Here is a 21275-nt window from a genome sequence, read left to right as displayed (position 1 = left end):
ATAAGGAAGACTAAATAGTATTTTTTTTCCTCTCTCTCTCCCCTCCCTCCCTCCCTCTCTCTCTCTCTCTCTCTCTCTCCCCACTATTTATTAACCCTAATATTGTGTCATCCTCAAAAAAGTTTTATAAAGGTTCTCAACTCAAGTTCTTTCTTTTCTCTAAGAACCCAAACAATGGCCTCTGCATACAACCCCATATACACAGACGTCCCTGAAAAGGACGTCTTTGCCCTCCACTTCCTCCAAACCCTCTCAAACCTCAGAACACAAAACTCTTTCAGTTCTCCTGACAATAAAACAAGCGATCGTGTGAAGAAGATCAAGAAGGCTGCGTACGTGTCCATGGCCAGAGCAGCCGGGGCAACTAACCGGCTGTGGAGTAGAAGCCTCTTACACCAAGCCGCTAAAAGAAACAACAAGAACGTAAGATTCCTAAGGAGGAAGAGGAGGGTGACGTGGCTCATGAGGAGAAGAAGTAACCGGGGAGATCCAATAGAGGATGTAGCGGCGGAGAGGCTGAGAAATCTTGTTCCGGGAGGCGGAGGAATGGAGACTTCAAAACTGATGGAAGAGACGGCTCATTACATCAAGTGCCTTAGTATGCAGGTCAAGGTCATGCAGTGTCTTGTTGATGGCTTGTCTCCGAAATGATCATCATCAATAATCATAATCATCATCAATGATGCATATAACGATATACGATACACATAGTATTGGAATGGGGTGATCGCCACATACGTGTAAGATAGGGTATATCAATACATGAAATGTGTGGATATGTACTAGTCAATAAGCTACAAAAGATTTTTTTTTTTTTTTGAATTTTGTTAATAGGGGATTTTATATTTATCATTCTATGGCTGTTTAAGTTGGTATTGCTTTTGTATATAAAAAAAAAACATTATAAACATTAGGGTTTGGGAACTTGCAGTTGAAATTATATATTCACTACTTTCTTTTTCTTTATGAGAATGATGTTTCTATGGCTGGATTATATATTTTACTTCTAATTTACAAAATAAACTATAGTTTGATTATAAATTTTTAACTATCATAAAATCTACGTTATAATTTGTATAGCTTATACTATACACATGATTGTTAATGTTAGAGAACAAATATTATACCCTTTTTTTATAACGCACAGACTACAGTATTCATGCCGAATTAAAATCAAATTACAACACAATCACATAATCACTACAAGAAAACATCGGGATACTGAGGGAAAAAATCGTCGGTATGTCGTCGGAATAACGTTATTCCGAGGACATACCGACGAAAAAAGTCCTCGGAAATAACTCCTCGGAAATTCATAATTCCTCGGAATTCCGTCGGAATTTTCCGACGGAATTCCGAGGAAACAAAATTCCGAGGAAACTCCGAGGACACAATGTTCGTCGGAAGGTTCCTCGGAAAATACCGAAGGAATTCCGATGGTCCAATCCTCGGAAGTTTCGACGAAATATTTCTCGGAATATTTATCGGAAAATTCCGAGGGAAGAAAGTTCCTCGGAAAATTCCGAGGAACATTTGTTCCTCGGAAAATTTCCGAGGAACATTTGTTCCTCGGAAAATTCCGAGGAACTTTCTTCCCTCGGAATTTTCCGAGGGAACTGAGTTTCTCGGAAAATTCCGAGGAATCCTTTCCCTCAGACAATTCCGAGGAACTTAATGTTCGTCGGAATTTACCGAGGGATAAAAGTTCCTCGGAATTATCCGAGGACCTCCATTCCCTCGGAATTTTGAAAAAAATTATTTTTTTAAAAAATTTATTTTTTTTAAAAAATTTTTTTTTTTGGAAAAAAATTAAAATTTTTAAAATTTAAAATTAAAATTGAATAAAACATAAAATAAAACATAGTAGATAATATTCAAATTTAAATAAAACATTCAGAGTTTTTGGAAAAAAAAAAACTACGGGTCTTGAATGTTCGGGAACGTCTCGTTCGGGTACATCCTCTTCATCATGTCCATCATCTGCTCGTTCAGCCTCTTCTGGGTCTCATAGCCCGCCTGTTGAGCTGCCATCTGAGCCTCCAACGCAGATATCCGATCATCCTTGTCCTTCAGCTGAGCCGTAAGAACTTCTGGATCAACATACGCATGTGGTGCAGAAGAAGGAGCAGCCGACCGGGAGCGACGACCCAAACCGACCAAACGTCCCTTTTTCTTTGGAACCGACTGAAATATAAATAAAACGAAGTTAAGATAATTTAAATTGATGATAAAATAAAAATCAAGAAATAATTAAATTGAACTTTTAAAAAAAAAAACTTACCGATTCAACGATTTCGTTGATTCGAACCCGAGACAAGTTGGTCGAGGCCGTCGAATCGTCATCATCGGTTTGAAGCTGAGACACTTCGTCATACACCTGAGTCTGGACCAGGTCGACCACGTCCCTCACAAGACCATCATCAATCTGGCCGGTCTTCTTGTTGGTATACGCCCTTTTCATAAGGGCGAGATCATCAACTGGGTGGCCTTCATTTTCTTCCGCCTTGAAAAAAAATAAATTAGACAAACATTAGAGATTTGAAAATGCAAAAAAAATAAAATTCTGAAACTTAAATAATTGAAGAAAAAGCGGTTGAGCTTACCATGCGATCCGCCAGAGTGGCAATAGATTGAGCACCCAAGTTATGCTTGTAGATGCCCTTTCCTTTACGGTCGCTCCTGCGGTTGTTGGAGTTGGTGGAAGAAGTTTCTTTCGTCTCTTCTTTATCCCAATGCGCACACAACTCCTTCCAGACCGTGCCGTTCATCGACTTTGGGACCTTTTAATTTAAAAAAAAAAAGTTTAATAATTTTAAAAATAGTTTAATAAATTAAAAATTGTTAATAAATTAAAAACTACCTTGTTTACTTCCCACTTCTTCTTCCACTCGTACATCTGCTTCCCATAGTTGTCCATAACTTTATGGACAAAATGGTGATAGATAGAGAGCGTATCATCGGCATTCCAGTTGAATTCTTGCTGAAATAGTTTAAAAATAGTTTTTAAGCACAAAAATATAATAGTTTAAAAATTACAAAAATCGTCGTTTTAATAAATAAAAAATAGTTTAATAATTAAAAAAATAATTTAATAATTACAAAAATAAGTTTTAATAATATTTAAAATGTCTAATAAATATATAAATTAGTTTAATAATTACAAAAATAAGTTTTAATAATATTTAAATGTCTAATAAATATAGAAAATAGTTTAATAATTACAAAAAATAGTTTTAATAATATAAAAAATATAATTTAAAAATTAGAATACTTACCGCAAACTGCTGAAACCACAGATGCTGCTTCTCGACAGGGAAGTGAGTGAAAGTCGGATGTCCGCTGTCGAGGGCCGAGTACATCATACGGTTGATCCATGCGCTGATCCCGTTCCCGGATCGGTTGAACCTAACAAAAAAAATAAATTATTAATAAAAAAATAGTTTAAAAATTAAAAATAGTTTAAAAAATAAAAGTTTAAATTACCATGTTTGACCATGTCCATGTGGATACTCAGTGAGATAGGGAAGATGGTCACGACCGGGCTGTCGAACCAACTCCGCAACCCTCATCACTCCCAGAGGACCAGGTGCAGCAGCGGGACCAGGAGCGGGTGCAGCAGCGGGAGAGGGAGCAGCAGGAGCGAGTAATGGAGAGGGAGATGTTTGGTATGAGCTGTGGGGCGAAACGGAATCCTGAACATGGCTGGAAGAACCCCGAGACTGGCTCCCCATACCACCCCGGCTACGACGCTGGCGAGGCCGGATCTGATCATCATTAGACCTGTAAATTAAAAAAAAACATATTTAAAAATTAGTTCTAATAATTTTAATTAAAAAAAACAGTTTAAATTAAAAATAGTTTAAAAACATAGTTTTTAATCACAAAAATATAAATAGTTTAATAATTAATAAAAAAAGTTTTAATAAATAAAAAATACTTTAAAAATTTTAAAAATGTTTAATAAATATATAAATTTATATTTTACATATAAAATACAAAAAAAATGTTTTTAAATATTATATAAATGATTTTTAATCTTAAAAAAGTTTTATAGATTTTAAAAATGTTTAATAAATTTATAAATCATTTTTAATTACAAAAAAAAGTTTTAATAAATAAAAAATAGTTTAAAAATTTTAAAAATGTTTAATAAATATATAAATTTATATTTTACATATAAAATACAAAAAAAATGTTTTTAAATATTATATAAATGATTTTTAATCTTAAAAAAAGTTTTATAGATTTTAAAAATGTTTAATAAATTTATAAATGAATTTAAAATGCAAAAATAGATTTTATATACAAAAAACGTTTTCAATATATATATATAATTTCAAATTCGATTTTTATAACCACAAAATTGATAAAAACTAAAAAAAAAATTCAAATCAAGTGAAATACATAATCAAACTCCATTTTACACAAATCTACCATTCACCCTAACAAAATCTATAAATCTCATTCCAAAATCATCAAATCTACTTAAAAACCATACAAATCTAACCTAAAAGAGTGGGATAGGGTTCTTACATGATTATGGGGGAGGATTAGGGGAGAATCGCCGGAAAAACGGGAGAGAGAACGGTGGAATCGCCGGAAATCGCCGGAATCGCGAGAGGAGATGTGCAGCGGCGCGGAGAGAAAGAGAGAAATGGGGAAGAAGATCGGGCTCGCCCTAATCTTATGAGGCGTCCGACGGAAAATATCCGTCGGAATTTCCTCGGAAATATTTTATACTTCCGTCGGAATTTCCTCGGAATTCTATGATTCAATTTTCCCGAAATATTTGGCGGCTTCGTTTACCCGGTTAGATGAAAATATTCCGACGAATCCAGTTTCCTCGGAATACCCTCGGTAATCTCCGAGGAAATTCTGAGGAACCAGGGTTTGGGGTTTTAAAACATCGATTATTTTCGCCGTATTTCATTTCTTATACAATTATAATGCATACCATTGAGGATTCTTTGTATAGATGATCATAAACCATGAAATAACACAATTTCAAAAATAATTCTAAGTATTCCCTTTACCGTTTATTAAAGTGTATAAGTGTTTCTCTTACGTTGTGTGGTTTTCGTTCATGCAATCGTAAAAGTGTTTGTTATTGGATAAAACACCAAAGTTCATAGTTCCAAACATCATAATCTGGTTATGACACTTAATGAAGGTTATATACGTGTTATTCAATCCGTAAAACGTTGTTTTCGATTTAAAACCCCCAGTTCCTCGGATTTTCCTCGGAATATACCGAGGAGATTCCGAGGAAATCCTTATGTTCGTCGGAATTTCCTCGGAATATACCGAGGAGATTCCGAGGAAAAAGAATCTATAATCAAATCCCCATCTCCTCGGAATTTCCTCGGTATTTTCCGAGGAAATTCCGACAAACATAAAGAGTTCCTCGGAATTTCCTCGGAATTTTCCGACAGAATTCCGAGGAACTTGGGGTTTTCAATCGAGAAGATCTATTCCGAGGAAATTCCGAGGAAAACCTATCTGTCCTCGGAATTTCCTCGAAATTTTCCTTTAAAAAAAAAAAAAAAAAAGGTCGAGGCTAGTCTTCTTCCGAGTCGTCATCACCAGATGAATCTGAATCTGGATCTTGGTGAAACTCTCCAATCACTGGTTCATCCTCTTCGTGAACGGCGGCTTCTTCTCCGAAGTCAGTTAAATCGACTACAAGGCCAACTCCACCTAAATCTTCTGCTGCACTTAAGTTGCCGGATGTGCTTGGTTGTAGTGGGTCTTCCAGCTCAGAACTTCCCTGAACTCGGCCTCTCGGGTTGAGTCTTGTAACAGTAACCCATGGATCATCTCTGTTCCTTACCCGGGGGTACTTGATATAACAAACCTGATCGGCCTGAGAAGCAAGAATGAAAGGATCATAATATTGCAGCTTCCGTCTTGAATTTACTGATGTAACACCAAATGCATCTGTTCTCACACCTCGATCTGGAGTGTTGTCGTGCCAGTCACAATAGAAAACAGTACAGCGCAATCCAACCATGCCCAAATACTTGATTTCCAAAATCTCATTTATGTGTCCGTAGTATACATCATCTCCTGATGCAGAACAAACACCAGCATCGTAAGTCGTACTCGAACGTCTCCTCTTCTGAGTTGTGAATGCATATCCTCGAGTACAAAATCTCGGATATGACTTCACAACAAAGTTTGGTCCAACGACCATCTCGCGTATCCAATCGTCAAATGTTTCACCTCTGGCCAAACCATCACTCACATAGGTAAACATCCATCCACCAAATTCTCTCTGCTTCATTTCTTCTAGTTCGTCCTCTGTGGCGTATCTATATTCTAACCGCTTTTCTGCCATGAAAATCCTTTCATATTGAAGAACATCTTCGCAGTTGGTGAGTAAATATGTTTGCAAATGACTGCGCTCCTGATCAGTAAGTCGACGGTCTTTTGGTTTTCCGCTAAGTCGTCCAACGTCTGTGAAAATGTCTGGAACCTTCCAATGATATGTTGCCCGTTCGCCTCTATCATCATGCCGAGCAGGTCTTCTGTTTTTGGTCTGAACTTCTGCTGGAAAGTAGTACTCGGCAAAGTTTGAAGTTTCTTCATTGATCATCTGTGCGACTATAGACCCTTCCACCCTACTTAAATTTTTCACCATCTTCTTCAAATGGAACATATACCGCTCATACAGATACATCCATCTATACTGCACAGGACCACCAAGCTCCAATTCTCTTACCAGGTGAATAACAAGATGCTCCATAACATCAAAAAATGAGGGAGGAAATATCTTCTCAAGGTTGCACTGAATCACAGCTATGTTAGTCTTCAAATTTTCAATACCTTCAAGAGTCACTGATCTTGTGCATAAATCGCGGAAGAAACCACTTATCCCTGCAATTGCTTCATGAACATTTCGTGGTAATAGTTCCTTGAAGGCAAACGGAAGGAGACGCTGCATCATTACATGGCAATCATGGCTTTTCAAGCCAGTAAACTTTCCTTCCTTTCTGTCGATACAGTTACGCAAATTAGATGCGTAACCGTCTGGAAATTCCACATCGTTTGAAATCCAATCAAAGAACGCATCCTTTCCCGCTGCATCAAGTCGGTATATGGGAAAAGGAGCCCTACCACTCTCATCAACATGAAGTTCTGAACGAGCACATATATCGACTAAATCCAGTCTTGACTTCAAATTATCCTTTGTTTTACCTTGAACATTAAGGATCGTGTTCATCAGGTTGTCAAAAAAGTTCTTCTCGATATGCATGACATCTAAATTATGCCTTAGTAGATGATCCTCCCAGTATGGCAGATCCCAAAAAATACTTTTTTTGTGCCAGTTATGTAGGTTTCCAACACCATCTACCGGAAAATGCTCATGTCCACCGACGTCTGGCGTTCTTTCTGCACCAAAATCTCTAAGTTGTGTCTTCAAATCTTTCCCACGAATTTCCGGAGGTGGACTGTCAAACACCCTCTTGTTCTTCGTAAACAAATTCCTACTTCTACGATATGGATGATCTGGTGGTAGAAATCTCCTGTGACAGTCAAACCAACACGTTTTCCTTCCGTGTTTTAGTTGGAAAGCATCAGTGTTATCTTGACAATATGGACATGATAGCCTTCCATGCGTTGTCCATCCAGATAACATACCATATGCTGGAAAATCACTTATTGTCCACATTAGTACTGCCCGCATTTGAAAGTTTTCTTTATACGAAACATCGTATGTTTCAGCACCTTGAGTCCATAGTTGTTGCAACTCATATATTAGTGGCTGAAGAAACACATCAAGTGATCTCTTAGGATGCTCTGGTCCGGGAACGAGAATCGAGAGGAACAAAAACTCTCGTCGCAAGCACAAGTTTGGGGGTAGGTTGTATGGTGTAAGAATGACTGGCCATAGAGAATACTGTCTTCCACTCTTGCCAAACGGGCTGAAACCATCAGTACATAATCCAAGGTAGACATTTCTTCTCTCATACGCAAAGTCGGGATACTTTGATTGGAAATGCTTCCACGCTTTTGCATCTGAAGGATGTCTGATCTCACCATCTGTTGAGTGCTCCGCATGCCATCTCATTGGTTGCGCTGTGCGTTCAGACAGATACAGCCTCTGCAACCTTTCCGTCAAAGGCAAATACCACATCCTTTTATATGGTACTGGAATTCTTCCACTCGTATCTTTATAACGAGGCTTCCCACAAAATTTGCATGAAACCCGCTGTTCATCCGCCCTCCAATAAATCATGCAGTTGTCTCTGCATACATCTATTACCTGATACGATAAACCAAGACCAGCTACGAGTTTCTGAACCTCGTAGTATGAGCCAGGAGCTACATTATCTTCAGGTAGAATACCTTTTACATAATCAGCAATCGCATCCACACAGTCTTCAGCCAAATTATAATCCGTCTTAATGCCCATCAATCTTGTAGCAGATGATAAAGCTGAATGACCATCTCTGCAACCTTCGTACAATGGTTGCTTTCCAGCATCCAACATATCATAAAATCTCCTAGCTTCGGCATTGGGTAAATCTTCCCCTCTAAAATGATCATTTACCATCTGCTCAGTACCTACACCGTAATCTACATCCGTTCTAATTGGATCTTCTAATCTAACCGGTGGCTGAGGTTCGCTAGTACTACCAAGTTCATAATCAGTTTCTCCATGATGATACCAAATTTTGTAACTTCGTGTAAACCCACTCAAATATAAATGAGTCCAAACATCCCATTCTTTAATAACTTTTTTATTTTTACAATTAGAGCAAGGACATCTTAACATACCTGTTTTTGCTTCCGGTTGTCGGTGAACTAACCCCATGAATTCGGTTATACCTTGTTGGTATTCTTCCGTAAGCAATCTCGTGTTCGGATCCAAATGAGGTCGATCGATCCAAGAACGAAAATAATTGGAAGAAGACATGTTTTTTATGAATCAAATTCGTGTGTAAAGAAAGTGAGAGGGAGGATGAAGATATGGTGTGAATGAAGAGGAAGAGGGGTGCTTGTATTTATAGGTGAAATCCTGCCGACGGTCCGAGGAAATTCCGACGGAATTCCGATGCAAACGGCTAGTTCGTCGGAATTTCCTCGGAATTTTTAAAATCCCCAACGGCTCTCCAACGGCTCTCTAACGTCTATAATATTTCCTCGGAATTCATCGGTTTTTTCCGAGGAATACTAGTTTCCTCGGTATTCCGTCGGAATATTCCGACGAAATGTGTTTTCCTCGGAATTCCGTCGGAATATTCCGACGGAATTCCGAGGAAGCAAAATTTTGTATTTCCTCGGAATTGCCTCGGAAATGCCTCGGTATATTCCGAGGAATTCATTTTCCGTCGGATCTTCCGTCAGAATACCGCTGTTTTCTTGTAGTGAATTAACGAAGACGAAAAGACTACTAAACTACGTAACTCCGAATTTGTTTTCTTTCTAAATAAGCGATCGCAACTTTACGTGGGAACTGGATTATCCACACATGTCATATATTATACTATTATGAAGTTGGTCATACATATGTTTCATACGATTGGCCTACTTTATCAATAATGGAACACACGTGCATGTACATAGACCGGTCAATTCCACATTAATGAGAACTGGTCATGCATCTAAATTTAAGAGAAGCTTATATTATATGGACTCTGTACAACATGTCATGAGTCTTATGCCACAGGCAGAGGATCCTCTGGCGTGTAAGACTCTGTTGCTTCTATACCGTAGTTCCATAGCTCTTTAAGCTCTCCTCTTACCAACCCCATAACGACAGCCAAACCTACAGAGAAACAACACATCAGGTTTTGTTAACGGACAGGAACAGATGGTAGAAGAGAAACTCAAGCTTCCGGTATTTTACCAAGTGTGCAGGGAACGATGTAGAGTAGCGCAGGCTGGCCATGTCCGTCCATTAGATACAGACCTAGACATGTCAGTAACAGACCTACACAACAGAAAGTAAGAAGCCGTCTTGAACAAGAAATCAATATATATTACTTGTCTAAAAAGAAACTAATGCTTCAGCTATGTTTGAAGAGTGAAACTTACCTACACCATAACCAATAGTCAAGCAAAGAAAGTACCCACTTGACACTACCCTCTTCTTGAACTTGTCATATCTAAAACCAAAGAGAAGAGAAATCATCAAACTCATACAGAATTGAACAAACATCTAGAGATTTAAAGGGTTCTAAGTGTGTTATTTGAAGCTCTGAGAAGTGGTATACCTGGAAGCAAAGCAAATAAGCATACCAGGGACGCAAATGTCCCCAAAACCAATCATTGGTAGCTACCCCCAAGGATCGAAAAACCGAGGAATCCTGAGAAACATTGGCATAGACTCCCCGCTGCTCCTGTCCCCTTGAGCAACCTACAAAAGAAGTGATCTAAAAAGTAAGGATCTCAACCAGCTAAATTTGACATGGTTTGCGATTTAGAAACTCACCACAATCATAACACTCTCGTGGAATATCAACGGTGATATGAACACCCAGAAAATGTCATATACAAAGGCGCAGCAGAGAAGCACAGTAGCAACCTGAGAGTACCTAAGAACTCTCAGCATTTAATCACAAATCACTACATAACAAGTTAAAGTCAAGACTTAAGCTACCTTGATGTTAGGTAATCGAACCACTTGCAAGGATGTGATCATCAAACAGATCCCCTGTCAAACAATTTGACTGATGAATACTTACACATAGTGCAAACCAAAGGAACTGAAACATTGACAGAGCACTTACCAATATGTCTTGTCCAACCCATGAATAATATGTGTGTCGTTTCACAAACCAGAATACAGTAAACGCCAGACAGATAATAATCACCAGAACCGACATCCATGACACTGTCCCAATCAAAGGGAGCTTCACAGTTTTCCGACCAAGATGTCTCCACTTTCTGCAGGCGGATCACAACATAATATCCAATTAATTAAGAGATCCTAAGAAGTTTAACATTTAGGAAGAATTGAGAATACCTCAATAAAACTGCCATAATGATCTTATGCATATCCTGAAAACAAACATACATTCAATCTCAAATACTCTACACTAGTCTAGCTCAAAACCACAAGAATGTTACTTGCATGCCAAAAATGCAGAAGAAGATGATGAGCACCAATACTAACCATGATGACATGAAGTAGAAAAGCAGCAGCAGAAAAACGGAGGCTGTTACTATAAAGAACACAGCACCTGTGACACTATGGAAGTTTCTAAATTATGAGTTTCTTACTAATGGGTATTGTAGACACTAAGGCCAGATGGGCTTGTAAACATTTTATTTTCTTTTGCTCTTTAATATGAAAGCCAATGTTCAAAAAAAAAAAAAAAAAAACAAAAATTAAGTTCTAAATCAATCTTCCTAGCCTCTCATTTAGTATAGCTACCAATGGTGAATACCAAACAAGATGGTTAACCTTTGATGATATGCTGTAAGATTCATTAGCTTGGTCAGGATCTGTGAGGTCAGACCACAGAGATCCAACGACAACGGTTCAAACAGCCATGTCCACAGCAGGACGAGTTGGTGCATACAACAGAAGCTCAACTACAAAAACAAATTAAAGACGTTTTTTTAGAAAATCAACAACAACAAACAACTCAATAAAAGCCTATTTAACGAACTACACACACTCACCACTCTTGTTTTCTAGCATAGACTTGTAGAGAGCATACCCGCTTGACTTAGAGATCATTAACACAGGTATAGTCACATTCAAAGACATGTCTTTCTCCACACACACCATCTCATCAGGATCTAACCAAAAAAAAAAAGATTAAATCAGACAACACAAAGCTTCTATTTATTTATTTATTTATTTATTTTTTTAAAAAGATTCTATCTTTACACAAACCCATTTTGAAAAAAGTTAAAAAAACAAACCTTCTTTGTCATTAATGACCAATAGAGCAGAAGCACCAGCTGCTTCAGCGTGTTTGGCCTTCTCACAGTTCCCACGGAAGGACACTGCAAATGCGTCCATCTAACTGGAAAAACAAACATTCAATAATCTGTGCAAAGTCATAGACTTTAAGAAGAGAGAGACTGACCCTTGAAGAGAGAATGTAACATGAGTCCGGAGGATCTACAAGAAAAGCGTGAAGTCTACGGCTTTGACGAGCTTTAGAAGGTAAGGAAGCTCCGAAGCCGGTAAAGTAGGAACCTTTAACATCATTGATCCAGTTTAAGACCTTCACCTGTAGATGGAAGGTTCGAGGAGGAGTAAGAGAGTGTGAAGAGAATCATGAAAATGGAATTTTACCGTTTGAAACTTATTGGAGCAGCCAGGAGGAGAGGAGTCGTCGGAAGCTGCAACGGAGAAACAGTACTACAAAGGGAGAGCATCAAACGACGACATGAAGCAACCGACGGGAGTGTGAGAGAGAGATGGAAGAGTTGCTGTTAGATTAATCTTTTTATAGATTAATGGACGGTCGACAAATTTTGGATTAATGTTAATTCTAATAGTTATTCAGTTGGTAATTGTAATAGTTATTTAATTCATAACAAAATTACAAAATGCGATAGATTCGTTTTATATTTCTCGAATTAATTAAGCTAACATTGACTCAAGTCAACAATTACTATATTTCTCGATAGGAAAATCAATATAATTAATTTTTTATATATATTTTTAATATAAACTAATTAATTATAACTTTCTATAAAAATATATATATATATATAATTTTAAATACTCTAAGACGACACTAAAACATCTTTTTGTTTAAAGAATAAAGAATTTTTTTTACATTATATTTTAATCTTTAAAATCTTTATAATTCTGACATATATTTTTGGGTCTCTGAAATTGAGCTAATCGTTTCTTCAACTAATTTGAGCTATTTATTAAAGAAAAAATAAATAAAGAAAGAAAGGAAGGTTCTGTTTTTTTTCAAATGATAAAGGAGCACAGATCCATTCAAAGAAACTCCTCTGACGTTTTCCCACACCCCCAAATCTCAAACCTCCTCTCCGAAAGACTGTTACTAATCTGCTCCTTTTGGTCGGAGAACGAAAAAAAAAACATAGGAAACATATGGCAGCTCCTGCCATGAAGATCGTGTTCGGTCTATTGACATTTGTCACTGTCGGAATGATCATAGGTACTCTCTCTCTCTATTTATAGCAGAGGCTATAAAGCTGTAATTTGATGTCACCTCTCGATCTTATATAGCTTTATTTTTCATTACCGTGACTCTAGCTTTAAATCTGTTCTGTTTTTTTTTTTTTAGTTCGGAGACGACTATGACATTGACTTTTTATGAGGAACTGAAACGGCACTTTTGGTAACTCATGTAGTTTGTGTTTCTTGTTTTTTGTTTTCCCCTGGAATCTGCAGGTGCCTTATTACAATTGGCCTTTATCAACAGACTGGAAGATTCGTACGGTAACTACCTCTTTCTTCCTTTTTTTAGAATATGTTTTATTTTGTAGTTTTGAATGTCTTTTGATTCTTTGTGATGTTATGTTGCTTATTGTTGTGGTGTCCTTTGATTTTCTCAGTTGCTTCTTGTTTCAGGAAATGGATTACCATCCTTAAGAGGGCTTCGGGGACAGAGCTCTCGACATCTCCGAGGTTCGTATAATTTAGGACAAGACTATTCTTGGAAAGATTAATTTGAGATTAAATGGAAATTATAGCGATAACTCATATATTTTCAGATGTTTCCCGGTGGGCAAATGACAAAGATGCAGAAGCTTTGCGGCTTGGCTATGTAAGTCTTATCATATCCATTCTGTAAATTCAAGGTCTGTTCTTAATGTTGATTTGGTTTAGTGCAGGTCAAGCCTGAAGTAGTTAGTTGGTCCCCTCGAATTATTGTGCTTCATAACTTCCTCAGCTCAGAGGTAATCTACACCGCCCCTTATATATATTAGTGACTAGTTCATTGAGTTAAACTTGGTGGCAATGAGTTAGAATGATCTGTTACTTCTATACAACATGCTATCATATTTCTAGAGGAACATATTCAAAGTATGTTAGGCCTTAGATGGAACCTTTTTATTATCATTGTTCTAATTGCATTACCATAAGAGTTAGCAAAAACGGCTTTTATCATTTTGTTTTGCCTTTTAAACAAGTTTCTTATTGTTCTCTTGATTTGTATATCTTCAGGAATGTGAACACCTCAAAGCTATCGCCAGGCCTCGCCTTCAGGTTTCCACTGTCGTCGATGTTAAAACCGGAAAGGTACTGCGAAATTCATATTCACACTCTAGAGATTCCACTGTTCCACTATACTCTAGATAAGCATTCAAAATCTTATACATTCTCTTATTACTTTCATCTTGCTTAGGGAGTTAAAAGTGACGTGAGGACAAGCTCTGGAATGTTTCTAACTCACGTAGAAAGAAGTTATCCAATTATTCAGGTAGGTCATTGGCTCTCTAATGTTTTCAAAAGTTATGTCATTTCAATTTGATAAATTATATTTCTTTTCCTTTTGCTATCAGGCAATTGAAAAGAGAATCTCAGTCTTTTCTCAAGTACCAGCAGAGAATGGAGAACTCATTCAAGTCCTAAGGTGCGTGTACAATTGCAATCTTACTACTCTTTAAGTCAAAGCAAATGTTGTTTTCTTGATTTGATGAATCAAAATCTGCTGCAGTGCAGATATGAACCGAACCAGTTTTACAGACCACATCACGATTACTTTTCTGACACTGTAAGTCTCTGGTTATATTTCATTTCTATATCTTGCTTATGGTTCTGATCTTCTTCTTCTTTATCGTCTTAGAACAATTAGTTTCTTGAGTAAGTTATCTTGTGTGTACATCATATCTCTGTCTTATGCTTTCCACACAGTTCAATCTGAAGCGTGGTGGTCAGCGCGTAGCAACAATGCTAATGTACTTAACAGATGATGTTGAAGGAGGTGAAACTTATTTCCCTTTGGTATAGCTTCTTCTTCCCCTTGTGTAGGTTCTCTTTATAACACATTTGTTTCTTCTCTCTTATGAAACCAATTTGTATATATTTTTGTCTCTTTTCAAATGCAGGCTGGTGATGGTGAATGCACATGTGGAGGCAAAATCATGAAAGGCATTTCTGTGAAACCCACCAAAGGAGACGCAGTTCTCTTCTGGAGCATGGTTTGTTTCTTCAGTCTCTTTATTGACACAGGCATGAATCATGTGGGCTGCTTTGTGTTTCATATTGCCTTGTATCTTGTGTTATTCAGGGGCTTGATGGACAGTCAGATCCAAAGAGCATACATGGAGGATGTGAAGTTCTGTCTGGAGAGAAATGGTCAGCTACTAAATGGATGAGACAAAAAGCTACTTCTTGAGGGACTTGAAAACTTTATAAACTAAAGGAACCACAGTGACTTTATATTGAAAATGTCTTAGAATCTAAGATTTTTGATATACCTCTTTTTTGACCCTTGAATTTTATAATCTATCATTTACATACATATTGGATTTGGAGGTGTAATCACTTGTCACCCAACAGCAACAAATCTTTGGTTACTATTCCATTGTCACATATACACTGATAGGCTTACCTACGTGTCTGTGTATGAAGAAAGCAAACCTTAAAAATAGATACAAAACTTATATTAGAAAACTATTTAAGAAACTAATATATGAAGTCCTAAACCTAGTGCTGAGAAGGGTTGGATATGCCCTACAAAATCTCTGATATGATCTACAAAATACATATGAGGGGGAATATGTATGTAAATAATAGATGATAAAATTCAAGGTTCAAAAAGAGTATATCAAAAGTCAGAGATTATAAAGTCACTGTGCTTTACACGATCAATTTAAAGGGACGGAGGATTCCATGAAGCTGCTAAAAGAAATCCATTACAAAATGCAAGAAGTGTTATTATTACTTGCTGAGGAGATTCCTTGCCATCATTTGAATTTGTTAGCGAAAAGATATGAGAGTTACCCTTAGGTGCGCTGAATCTCTTCAACCCCAGCTCCATCGGTCCTCCATCCTCCTCTTGAAGCAGCTCTTCTCTCCCATGACTATGGTGGTGATTGTGTCTCTTCCATCCGCTACTTCTTCCGTTGCGATTTCGTCCAATTCCAGATCCGCCTCCGCGTCTGCCTTCTTTGATGTCGTTCGAAGCCCTCTCTCCACCGTTAGCTGAAATTAATGGTAACTGTTCAAAATAATAGTATCTATTACAGAAAGTATCCTAAAAACTGAAAATAGTACCAAAAATTAATCTCCGCTTAATCTCCGATCTTTTAGTTTCGACTACCGCCTAGCGTAGTTTTTAACATTGGTATTAATAGATAGTCAACTCATAATTTCTGTCAATAAATTTTAGCACATGTGATGAGTGTATGATTAGATCGGAACTACAAAACATTGTTGTAATAAGAATTGTCCGTTTTTCCCTCCAACACATATAACACATATCAAAGTTGGTGTGTTTCGTTTTAGAAATAGAAAGAATATGATATTTTAATATTATATTCTTTTTTCAGCAAAAATAAATAAATAAGTATATATATATACATATAATATTAAAATATCGTATTCTTTCTATTTCTACAATATTAAAATATAAAATTATATCTATGCAACATCATTTCTGAAATTGAGTTGATTTGGGCGGCCCATAGAACTAAATAAACATATTTAAACGGCAAGAGTATCGAAGGATAAGAACAATCGTCGAAACCTTAATTGCCGACCATGAGGGCGAACCTAAGATCTTTGGTCGCGAAGGTAGATCTCGAGAATCAAACCGCTTGCGATGTTCTGTTTTGTCTTTGTTTGTGCGCGATCTATCTGATTTTTGACCAACGTTATGTTCACAGGCTTACCGTGTTCGTCAAGGCCGTACTTTCTCTTCCTCTTCCTCCACTACCAATCCTATCGACAACAAAGGTTAGCCACTTTCTCTCTTTTCCCCCTGATGAAATATATCAAAATCTCGAGCCTCTATTTTTATTTTGATATCTGCAATTGATCTTCCAGGAAAAAGATCGGTCATCAACACAGTCAATAATTTAAGTAATATGCTCGCCTGGTTTACTGCTGGATATGTGTTTAAATTTGGTTGGGGTAATAAAAATTGAATTTATTTTGGTATTTTCCTAGTGATAGAGATAAGAGAAAAAGACAACATGTTCATCTGTGTTTTGCTTACATATTTCTCAGAAGCGTCGGCCTTATACAAATCCAAGCGAAAGTCGGATAAGTTGTGGGAAGAATATAGACGCGAGTTAGAACTTTATCATGAGGAAAGGGTATGAATCTTTCCCCTCTCTCTCTCTCTCTGCTCTTTTTAGTTTGGCTTTTGAAGTTTAAAAACTAACTCCTATATGTGTGCTTTTCTTATTATCTCGTGCATTCAGAAGGCAGAACCGTAGCCTGCGTGGATTATCCGAGGAATGACATGTTCGTGTCTCATACGTTTGTTGTGTATGTTGCAATGCTGTGAACTGAATTATCTATGGTTGTAATGTCGGATTTATACTTGTTTGGTTGGCGTTTATATCAATTGGCCTCGGACTTCTCAACGTTTCTTGGTGTTAATGATTTTCCCCTATCCATCGTATCTTTGTTTCCCCACTTGACCGTGGTGGCTTTGTTATCATGTGTTTTGAACTTTTACTCCATTGTTTGAATGGAGAGGAAAGCTATCTAGAATAAATCATGCTTATTGTTATGCTTGTTTTCGCATGCAATTTTTACACATATATCTCAGGAATTCTACTAAAGAATTTTTGTTCGCTTCATTTTCCTAAGGAATTTTCTTTCTTTGTATCTCGCGTTTATTACCAACACACGCAATTACCCTTTAGCTTCTTGTTAAATTAGTGTACACAGTATGCGTTTTACTGTTGGTCTAAACCAAAGTGGATAAAGTTGGTCATTGACATTTGGTAATTCTTGCTCCACATTCATGTTTCTGATTATTAAGAAAATGTAACAAAGATAAAATACAAACTTGTTTTATAGCTATGTAATTAATTTATCATTGTTGTTATAAAATAATGCATCTCTCTTTCTGTAAGTTATTAAACCAACCAACTTCTTAAAATAAAACTGGTACAAAGAGATGTTACCACGAACAGCAAGAAAATGATTAATTTGGGCTACGTCTTGTTTGGATAATATAGAGACGGGTTGTATGAACTCTTATTTGAGAGTGCGATGCAAAGGAGTTGACTTATATAGGCTACTAATATCCCGCATAAATGGCTGCCTAGTCTAAAACCCATAAGAATATTTTATGAGTTGACGAAAGAAGAGACCCATCCATGCAAAGAAAGCAAAAAACAGTTTGTGTTCACTTTAACGGTTTCTGATAACTGCAACGTTAAGCAGAGAATTTATATATGAAGTATATTATATACATTCATTCTTTTCAAAAGATTAGAAATTAATGGAACCCAATCAAAGGCTAAAGTTAAAAAGTATATTATATTCATGCAGGGAAGGGCACACCAGCTTCACCCGCAAACTCTAAAAACCATGTGTGATCAACTTACAAACTTCGCACTGATGACAATGTCATTACCTTACTCTCAACCATCAATAATTAATAATGAGTTCTTTTTTCAGATTCATATCGTTATAAAGTAACTAGATACTTTGAGACTCACTTTATGTCGATTTATCCCTTATTGCTTGATCTCTAGCTTCATAAAAATGTTCTTGTTTAATTTCACACTTGCTTTCTTCTGGTTTATTCATTTTTGATTGTGAAGTACTGAAATAAATAACATCTCTCGATCCCTAAAATGTTTTGTGTATAGCTTACTCGTGTTTAGACTTTCTTTTCCTCGCATATTTCTTTCGTTACTTAGAGCAGCATTAACGCAAAGGGGAGGGAGAGTGGATTTTAAACTTTTTTTTATTATTATTTTTATGTTTTGTCCGATTTAAAAAAAAAAATTAAAAATTGACTAATCGCAGACTGCCACGTATCAGTGGAGCCCGCGAAAAGTGATAAAACCCTTACAAACTCACCTCTTACTGAAGAGGTAGAAGAGGCAGATTTTAATTTATAGTGGGACCCACATGATTTTAAACTTTTTTTTTTTGAAAGAGTCAGCCTTAAGAGGCAGGGATATTAATGCTCTTAGATGTATGTGAGCAAAAACAGCAAATCAATAAGCCTTGGGAACCTTTTGATGTCCCAGATGGAGTAGCATAGTAAGTAGAATTACCATAATGATTTGGGCTATGTCTTGTTTCATTGTTTGGGTAATGTAGATGGTCGACATGACTCTTATTTGAGAGTGAGATGCAAAGGAGTTGATCAAGGCTACTCCTAAAAACCCGCAGAAATGGCCGATTCTTCATAGTTATTGTATGGGTATTCTATCTACGCATAAAAATATAGAAGCTTTCTTCAACCTTACTTCTACTTTAAAGCGTGGCAGGCCACAATCAATTTGTTCTAGTGTTGGCAGAGGTTGCATCCTATTTCTCTATTATTGTTGTGTTAGACAATCGATGGTTATTACGCATGTTCAAATCTTCCAGCAAATTAAAGAATATACTATAGCATTTAAGTTTCAACTCTTTTAAGTCAAACCAACTATGTAAATTTTGTTATAATCTTGCTACTTTCAAATAATATCATTTTATACATCACATTTTAAGCTTTTCTATTTAATTGTCTCTGTCTTCAACTTTTAAAAAAAAAACTCGGCATGTACATAGATCTGTTGTCTTTTTGCATTGCTTACATTTATTATCCATATATTTTTGTAAAGGTTTTTTCTTTGTCAAAGCTGAATTCAATGATACAAACATTATAGAAGGCAATAGTCAAATCTTTGTGTGATTATTATAAAATATAAATACATTTACAAATAAGAAAGTAAAGAACTTTCTTTGAAAATTCATAGAAAATGAACTATTGGGAGAAAAAACGAACTTGTATATAAATCCCCTAGACATTATTTGAAAACCGATTTGCCACAAAAATATCACACAAAAACGAACATCGGTAATTTCATATAATATTAAAATATTATATTCTTTCTATTTCTACAATATTAAAATATAAAATTATATCTATGCAACATTATTTCTGAAATTGAGTTGATTTGGGCCAGGGGCAGGGCCCATAGAACTAAATAAACATATTTAAACGGCAAGAGTATCGAACAATTGTCGAAACCTTAATTGCCGACCATGAGGGCGAACCTGAGATCTTTGGTCGCGAAGGTAGATCTCGAGAATCAAACCGCTTGCGATGTTCTGTTTTTTTCTTTGTTTGTGCGCGATCTATCTGATTTTCGACCAACGTTTTGTTCACAGGCTTACCGCGTTCGTCAAGGCCGTACTTTCTCTTCCTCTTCTTCCTCCTCCTCCTCCTCTACTACCAATCCTATCAACTACAAAGGTTAGCCACTTTCTCTCATGAATTGGGTGTTGTATTTGGAGGGAAGACTAAGTTTTTAGCTTTATGATTGTAGGCGATATTTCTATTTACGAGTACCTCTTCAGTCGAGGTCTGGTATCGTTCATCGGGTTCGGCGTTGGTAAGAAGCGTTTGCGTGAGAGAGAGAGAGATTATATACTCTTTACTTACGCTTTGAATTAGATTAATAATCAAGCTTTGGTTTTTTTTTTTTTTTGGTATCAAGCTTCTTGCATTACGGGCGACTCTGTTTCCAAATTCGATGAAGAGCTGAAAGCGGTAAACTAACAAAACTCCATCATCGCAATTTATATTGTTGAATGGTGTTTTTGATCATCTTGTGGTTTTAGATTGACAAGGATGCTGTGGAATTCTTGGAGAAGAGGGGAAAGCTGCCACCTGGTTCTTTGGACGCTATGTACAAATCCTAATTAGCTCATGTTCAAACAAAGCCGGCCTTTATATAGTTTGTCTCCCTAATTTGTAAGGTTTATGTAAGAGTATCTGCTTATGCTCATCATCGTTTCCATGGATTTGTTTTCTCTTCTGTGGTTTATAGTTCTGTCTCCCTCATTCAATGTAATGGAGTCTATTTATTCCTGATTTTTTTTCTCACGCATGCATACATGAAGTTACTTGCAATTATCACAACATATAATCCATAAAACGGTGAATTAAAATAAGAAGACAAGATCGGTTGCTCTGATTCCAAATCAGAACACGCTAAGTGAAAGTTTGACCTGTTTTCGAGGCCAATGTCTGAGTCCAGAAATTCCAACATCGTTTGGTTACAAACCTGAATCGTTTGGGTTGTCCTGAAGCTACAAACGACAAATGAAGCATTCATGGAAGGCAAATCAAGGCATGCAAACATCTCCATTACATAGCAAAGGTTTCTGAGTTTCTTTTAAGGTCGACCTTGAAAAG

The 21275-nt window shown here is 36.7% G+C and overlaps 3 protein-coding genes and 1 pseudogene across 4 annotated transcripts; 2 read left to right on the top strand and 2 right to left on the bottom strand.

The window, feature by feature from the left end:
• Positions 1-29: 29 nt before the first annotated feature.
• On the top strand, positions 30-966 carry LOC103866038 (transcription factor IBH1). Its single transcript, XM_009143911.3, has one exon. The coding sequence runs from the start codon at positions 175-177 to the stop codon at positions 649-651; it is 477 nt and encodes a 158-aa protein (XP_009142159.1). The 5' UTR covers positions 30-174; the 3' UTR covers positions 652-966.
• Positions 967-1065: 99 nt separating this feature from the next.
• On the bottom strand, positions 1066-4861 carry LOC117133385. Its single transcript, XM_033289428.1, has 4 exons — positions 4534-4861; positions 3484-3780; positions 3312-3405; positions 1066-1086 (listed from the first exon to the last, which is right to left on the bottom strand). Coding segments are annotated over exons 1-4 (414 nt in total). The 5' UTR covers positions 4536-4861.
• Positions 4862-9456: 4595 nt separating this feature from the next.
• On the bottom strand, positions 9457-13036 carry LOC103866161 (annotated as a pseudogene).
• Positions 12468-20968, top strand: LOC103866039 (prolyl 4-hydroxylase 1). 2 transcript variants are annotated; one of them, XM_009143912.3, is made up of 21 exons: positions 12532-13103; positions 13340-13387; positions 13520-13576; positions 13663-13715; positions 13783-13848; positions 14117-14191; positions 14298-14372; positions 14455-14525; positions 14615-14666; positions 14807-14896; positions 15001-15093; positions 15183-15447; positions 15507-16690; positions 16783-16852; positions 16943-17029; positions 17126-17214; positions 17323-20152; positions 20246-20330; positions 20404-20469; positions 20575-20627; positions 20699-20968. In XM_009143912.3, the coding sequence occupies exons 1-12, from the start codon at positions 13037-13039 to the stop codon at positions 15288-15290; spliced, it is 855 nt and encodes a 284-aa protein (XP_009142160.1). In that variant the 5' UTR covers positions 12532-13036; the 3' UTR covers positions 15291-15447; positions 15507-16690; positions 16783-16852; positions 16943-17029; positions 17126-17214; positions 17323-20152; positions 20246-20330; positions 20404-20469; positions 20575-20627; positions 20699-20968. The 2 variants fall into 2 exon arrangements, with proteins under 2 accessions (XP_018513722.1, XP_009142160.1); XM_018658206.2 differs by lacking the exons at positions 14807-14896; positions 15001-15093; positions 15183-15447; ... (7 more) ...; positions 20575-20627; positions 20699-20968 and having other exon boundaries at positions 12468-13103; positions 14610-14670.
• The last annotated feature ends 307 nt before the right edge of the window (positions 20969-21275 follow it).

The sequence above is a fragment of the Brassica rapa genome, chromosome A04, assembly GCF_000309985.2.
Source record: "Brassica rapa cultivar Chiifu-401-42 chromosome A04, CAAS_Brap_v3.01, whole genome shotgun sequence".
Lineage (NCBI taxonomy): Eukaryota > Viridiplantae > Streptophyta > Magnoliopsida > Brassicales > Brassicaceae > Brassica > Brassica rapa.
This window is presented reverse-complemented; position numbering and strand designations above follow the sequence as displayed.

Coding starts and splice junctions, on each gene's coding strand:
- LOC103866038 (XM_009143911.3), top strand. CDS start 175: ATGGCCTCTGCATACAACCCCATATACACAGACGTCCCTGAAAAGGAC.
- LOC117133385 (XM_033289428.1), bottom strand. Junction 3,406..3,483: donor CATGGACATGGTCAAACATG/GTAATTTAAACT, acceptor TTTTTTTGTTAG/GTTCAACCGATCCGGGAACG. Junction 1,087..3,311: donor CGACTTTCACTCACTTCCCT/GTCGAGAAGCAG, acceptor TCATGTGTATAG/TATAAGCTATACAAATTATA.
- LOC103866039 (XM_009143912.3), top strand. CDS start 13,037: ATGGCAGCTCCTGCCATGAAGATCGTGTTCGGTCTATTGACATTTGTC. Junction 13,104..13,339: donor CACTGTCGGAATGATCATAG/GTACTCTCTCTC, acceptor TGGAATCTGCAG/GTGCCTTATTACAATTGGCC. Junction 13,716..13,782: donor AAGCTTTGCGGCTTGGCTAT/GTAAGTCTTATC, acceptor GGTTTAGTGCAG/GTCAAGCCTGAAGTAGTTAG.